Source organism: Cebus imitator, unplaced genomic scaffold (genome assembly GCF_001604975.1).
Source record: "Cebus imitator isolate Cc_AM_T3 unplaced genomic scaffold, Cebus_imitator-1.0 Scaffold828, whole genome shotgun sequence".
Classification (NCBI taxonomy): domain Eukaryota; kingdom Metazoa; phylum Chordata; class Mammalia; order Primates; family Cebidae; genus Cebus; species Cebus imitator.
In genome coordinates this window covers 191,981-198,459 of record NW_016108143.1, presented here as the reverse complement: position 1 = coordinate 198,459, position 6,479 = coordinate 191,981, and the positions used below count along the sequence as shown (strand labels likewise).

General features: G+C 36.5%; 1 protein-coding gene across 5 annotated transcripts in view; it reads right to left on the bottom strand.

Moving 5' to 3' along the window:
* The window catches only part of ATP11B (ATPase phospholipid transporting 11B (putative)), a 119,095-nt gene that overhangs the window by 10,846 nt on the left and 101,770 nt on the right, over positions 1–6,479 (bottom strand). Inside the window, exons 29-30 of one of the 5 annotated variants that reach the window (XM_037735532.1) lie at positions 5,968–6,053; positions 2,666–2,791 (exon numbers count right to left, since the gene is read on the bottom strand). The exons of 2 other annotated variants lie outside the window; for them this stretch is intronic. In XM_037735532.1, the coding sequence (XP_037591460.1) occupies positions 2,707–2,791; positions 5,968–6,053 (171 nt within the window). In that variant the 3' untranslated portion in view covers positions 2,666–2,706. The remainder of the gene's footprint in view (positions 1–2,665; positions 2,792–5,967; positions 6,054–6,479) is intronic. 2 more of the 5 variants (XM_017520383.2, XM_037735533.1) reach the window with 2 other exon arrangements.

Sequence of the window (6,479 nt, the reverse complement as noted above, 5' to 3'; positions counted from 1 at the left end):
GGTTTCACCATGTTGACCAGGATGGTCTCGATCTCTTGACCTCGTGATCCACCCGCCTTGGCCTCCCAAAGTGCTGGGATTACAGGCTTGAGCCACCGCGCCCGGCCTATGTTTTTCTTTTTAATGTAAAATGAAGTCATCAAATATTACTGATTTCCCAATCTGATTAGGAATCATAAAATCTCTAAAACAAGTAATGGGCTTCATCTCATTATTCAGAATTGCAAAGGAGATAGCCGTGTAGTGATGAAATCTGGGTACCTCGTATATCTTACTCAAGGCCTGTTTCTCCAAAACATTCTTTATGCTTATATTCACTCTTCTAAACTTCCTTTCCTCTCTCCTTCCCCCTAAGAAAAATAAACAACTTAGAAATATAAAATACTTCCAATATTGTCTTTTATGGATTTCTTGAGAGAAGGAGATTTCTGTATGTATTACTTAAATTTAACTATGAGAATAAGAATATAGGCCGGGAGCGGTGGCTCACATTTGTAATCCCAGAACTTTGGGAGGCCAGGAGTTCAAGACCAGCCTGGCGAACAAAGTGAAACCCCGCCTCTACTAAATATACAAAAATTAGAGCTCCATGTGTAGTCCCAGCTAGTTGGTAGGCTGAGGCAAAAGAATTGCTTGAATCAGGAGGTACACGTTGCAGTGAGCCAAGATGGTGCCTCTGTACTCCAGCCTGGGCAACAGAGTGAGACTCTATGTCAAAAAAAAAAAAAAAAAGAAGAAAATAAGAATATGATCAGAATTATACTGATTAGGTAAATTTATTTTGACAATCTGGCTTATTCCTAGTTTGAAAGAGGACTAGGCCTTTTGTTTTAATGATGTACTTATTCTACTGGTTACACAAATAACAACATAGGACTAGGAATTTGTAGTTTAGGTGGGGAAGGAATTAATACCTGTGAAAAATGATAAAATCTCCAAATTTAATGCAGAGGATTAATGTCATAGGGTGTAAGAATTCACTTATCATTCCTTTGCAAAAGTCACTGTAATAAGGCCCTTGTTATTTAATGGGAACAGTCTAAGAACCCATTCAATGGACATATTAAAGCAAAGCAGTACTAGATTCACATCTTATGAAATATCCACTACAACTCGAATGTGTGGGCAGCTTTAGTCACAGAGGACACAATTTTATAGTTTTGGTTTTGTCAGGTCCCAGGTAGATTATCTACTTTGTAGACTACCCAGGGCATAACAAATCCGGCTCTTTACCCAGCAAGCTCTTCACATGAGCTTTCTTTGGAGCTCAATCAGAGCATATTAAAAAAAACTAAACACCTTTCTACAGCAAGGCACAAGAAAAATATACTGTAAATATAATCATATGAAGCATACCAAAACAAACAAAAATTCAGAATTCTTCTGAATATCATTTCAACTGATAATAATAACAGGGTTAATTTTTCATTTAGGGCAATCCACTAAAGTAATCTGATTTAAAAACTGTTATCTTATAGAATAGTTCAGATTCTTTAAATTATTCTACCTGTTCCAGGGTCTGATTTATAGTGTTGTTAAAACATTTACAATCTTCAAGTGACTTAGTTTCATCACTGCTTATCCCTTATAAGACAACAGCACTTTTTTGACTAGTAATCACAATAAATAAAATGGCAATTAGTCTAAATACTATAACTATTACTGGCAGGAAATTTTATCCTCCATAATTACTACTAATCAAAATATTCTGCAAATCCCAATTAGTTCTAGAAATGGTTGTTAGGGTTTATTCCTCAAGAGAAAAGAAAATCAAGCTCTCATCAATTCTTATTATTTTTTACTAGAAAGGTACAACTATGAAAATTTATGAACCAGGTGTGGTGGCTCATGCCTATATCCCAGCAGTTTGGGAGGCTGAGGCAGGTGGATTGCTTAAGCCCAGGAGTTTGAGACCAGTGTGGGAAACATGGCGAGACCCAACCTCCACAAAAAATACAAAAAACTAGCTGGTCATGGTGGGACGCACCTGTAGTCCCAGTTACTGGGGGAGAGGTGTCTGGGGTGGGAGGACCACTTGAGCCGAGGAGATCAAGGATGCAGTGAGCCATGACTGTGCCACTGCACTCCAGTCTGGGCGATGGAATGAGACCCTGTCTCAAAGGAGAAAAAGAAAAAAATTATGAAAAGAATGGAAAATTTGTTGAACATCAGTCAGCAGCAAATTTCTCAGTACTAAGTCTAAGCACCCTACTCTTTGATCATTCAACTTAAGAGGTGAGCTTAGATAAGTAACTCAGTATATAACTACATTAAGATGGGTAAATGATACACAACTACAACTTCAAGGGGAAAACGATTTCAGAGATAATAGAAATAGCATGACATTTTCAAAAGGAGAAGTGAAAAGGAGTATTTTCTTGAATGTAAGACAATAGGCTGTGAGAGTATCTTTAGAGGTTAGATTGTGAGGTGAAGTCTGATTTATCTTTGGAACTCTAAAGAGAGATTGACAAAATTTTCAGGGATGGACATACGAAAAATGTAAAGACCACAAAAATGGAAAACAACAAAACCAAAACAACATATGAGGAACAGTGAAGAAATTAGTAAAGAAATGGAAATGTCAGGTCAGGTGTCCCACAACATGCCCCCCAAGCATGAGAACTTAGTGGCTGAGTCCCGGGAAGGTCCGGCGCAGTACTACCTAGTGCACGCAACACCTGTCCTGCTGGCTGCAAGCCTCAGCTAGCAGGTGCCTACTGTCCTCCCCTCTGTGCTGGCTTTCAGCAAATTCATATGCTGAGCTGACTGAACCCTGATCTTCTTCCATCTGGAAGGACAAAAAAGCAACAAGTCTCATATTACAGAATGATACTCTTTACCATATACAGGTTTAAAATCAAAGCAACAAGCTGGCGTCCACAATCTGAGGCACAAAAGAATGTTCAAAGAACAGCACAGTTACTGTCACAAAAGAGGGCTAACAGAAACTTCTTAAGGTAAACAACACAAGCAAACAAAATAAAGCCACGATTCTCCAGTGCACAAAACTCTAACTAAACATATATTACAGCTAAGTTAAAACCAAATTTCTTTCAATACAATTCACTTTCTTCTATTAAATTCATTTGCCACCAAGATTCAGGGTTCTTATTGCAAAGGTATGTCAAATTTTTCACCTTTCCTGCTTCCCTTCTCAGAAGACTTCTCTGCTCTAACTGGACTTCATGACCTCAGAAATGTTGAACATGTGTGCAATGGGCTTACCTGACCTATCTGTTAACAAAATAAATTTAATCCTCAATTAAATAGATTTTTAATGAGTGTTGATAATTTACATAAATTTCAGTTCTTTTTCTGTATTTGCATTAGAGACTTTTGGAGGCAATTTAATATGTGTCCAAAGACATCCTTATTTTGCATCTTATTAAATTACAAGAAAATGTCCTTAATGAATAAAAATCAATTTTGCCTCATCACTACATATTTTCCCAAGACTGACCAATAATTATTTCTATGAAAGATGCTGTAATGAATTTCTGACATAAACAAAAAATAAGCAGAATTCCTTGGTTTCAAGAGTATAGTAAGTTTATGTGAAGATATCTTAATAGCTTTGCCTATAATACAAAGGAAGAGGAGAAGGGAAAATACTCAAAACGAGCTTTGTTTTATTCAAAAGAAAACTGTTAATAGTTTTGTATTAATCTTTTTTTTTTTTAAAGAAAAAGTCCTACTCTTGTTATCCAGGATAGAGTGCCAGTGGCATGAACTTGGCTCACTGCAACCTCCATCTCCTGGCTTCAAGCGATTCTCTTGTCTCAGCCTCTCAAGTAGCTGGGATTACAGGTGCCTGCCACCATGCTTAGCTAATTTTTGTATTTTCACTAGAGATGCGGTTTCACCATGTTGGCCAGGATGGCCTTTAACTCTTCACCTTAAGTGATCCACCTACCTTGGCCTTCCAAAGTGCTGAGATTATAGGCGTGAGCCACTGCACCTGGCCTTAGTTGTTCCTAAGAAATACTAACTTGTCAAGATTTGAAAGCTTTTAAAGATATCCGACATCCATACAGGTTTCCTCTCTGTCACAGGAGTAGTTACGCTATTATGGATCAAACCGATGGAATATTGCTCAATGCAGTTAAAAAAAATTGGTGCATTCAAAATTCAGAGGCCGCATCGGCAGAAAGAGGTATACGAGCACTTGTACTCCACACAGCTATGAACAAATGCCCACCTAGTGGCCACTCACTGCTCAATTTGAGTAACTATTTTCTCTGCCTGGCTTTTGGTTGAGCACAGTATTTCTTCTTTGTGTTTTCTTTAATGCTGATGGTAAATAAACAGACCACAGTACATAAAATGATCATCTGACAGGTGAAGAACCTGGAGGCCCCGAAGTGAAGTGACTTGGTTAGGGCCCACTGGGAGTAGCAGCAACTGCAGCACCAGCATTCAGATCTGCCGCTCTCTGAACAGTGTTCGTTTCCGCTTGTTCCACCACCTGACTGAACAGTGGCTTGCAGGAGGATCAACTCGCCAACATCCTGCTCTCACTGTGGTCTTTCGTACATGAATGTTCAGCTTACTGTTTTATTAGAGTATTACAGAAGCTGTGATCTTTATGATCTCCTTTCTCCATTAAGTCTAGCTTTGCTCAAAAAATGTGGTTTAAGCCAATATGAAATGTGAAAATATGACTTCCTAAAAATATAATTATTCAAAACACAAAAGTTATCTTTATATGACAGAAGAGTGGGCTAGAGTGTGCTTTTAAATAATGAGCTCTCCTTTTGCTTTAGAGTTAAATAATTAGATGTTCAAAAATGTGATAGAAAGCTACTGCTTTTAAAGTCACCTACAGATAAAATTGTGATATATATATTTGGCTCAGCCAAAAGTGAAGGTAAATCTTTAAGTTTATTTTAATTTAGTTCTTGTTTTAAATACAAAATTTAGTTGACTACCACTTAAACATCCATTTGTACTCTCATCTATAATTATTACACCACTATAATTCAAAATACAATTTTTTCTAAAGTTGAAGCTAATAAAAAACTTGAAAGGTTCAGTAAATCTTTACACAGCTCAATGTTATGAACTCGGAGTTTTGTAAAAGGTTAAGTGGTGCTTTGTAAAGGCCATTCATTCAATCAAATGAACACAAAGATTAGACACCTTGAGAATAAATAAGAATTTAAAATTCAAATGAACACAGAAAGATTAGAAACCGTGAGAATAAAAAAGAATTTTTAGAAAGTACATGATTAAGAATCTGTAAGAAATCAACAGGGCAAGAAATGGAAAAGTGTCAATTTCTAAAAAGAAAAGTTATATTAATTTTCCCCTTTAAACCACACTTAATACATAGTTTTAGTATCTTAATATAAAAAGTTCTAAAATTTAAGCTTTCATCCCTTTCTATCAAAAGACATCTCTATACAATGATCTTTTGTACAAACTGACAAATGCATCTGTCTGTGGAGATAAAGACACACACACATATTGTTCAATTTATAGATGCACTAAATAGTAGCCAGGATATGAGATGCTTTAGCAGCCATTACAGTATACAAACACAAATATGCACATCTATTTACAATACAGATTAAGGCAAGATAAAAAATGGGCAACTCTTACTTCAAAATATGTAGCTTTAATTACTCAACATGCAGGAGCATTCATAAATATGAATAACATGACAAGCAGAAGCATTAGAATTGTACTAGAAAAGGTAGTTAAGATGTAAAAATATATAACAAGGTATAGATCTCTGTTCTGTTATGCTGAATTTTTATCTGAATTTTCTTCTCAAAGAAGAAATGCATTTTTTTTTTTTAGGTTTTTACATACATGTTAATAAAGGTCAAATTAGCCAGAGACAGGGCTATGCTAACAAAAATGCCCCACTCTTTATTCATGCCTCTGCCCATCTTTTGGTATTGTTTAATTGACCTTTAAGCATGCAGAAGAGTTAATGAGGTTCTACTCCTCCTACTCTACCTAAGTCTGCTCAGCTGATTCCTTGCCCTCGACAATGGCTGCAGTGCGATGAACTCGTCACTTAAAGCAACTGTGTTGGAGTACATCTATAAGTGGACAGAAAAGGGATGGACACACAACAAGTCAGTGAGCTGTATTCATCATCTAAGAGACAGACACACAGGACAAGCTCTGTAAATATATCTGCTCCTACACGAGGAAAAAATATCATATGTGATACACATACATGACTAACATTTGTAGGGCCATTCGCTGTGCCATCAAAGAAATTTATTCTTCACTCAACACATTGTTACTCTGGAGAAAAACAAGGCTCAGAATAAATGCTGACAGCTCTTCCTTTGATACAAGTTTTCTTGCTACTTTTGGTAAACAAGTAGCTGACAACTTTCTAGCCATTTCTCCATCATTTGAAATCAGAAATGATACAAAGCTAAAAATAATAATTACTGCCCATAGCAAAGGAATAATGTTGCATATAGGATTTCAATGACCATATACTGTATCAGCAC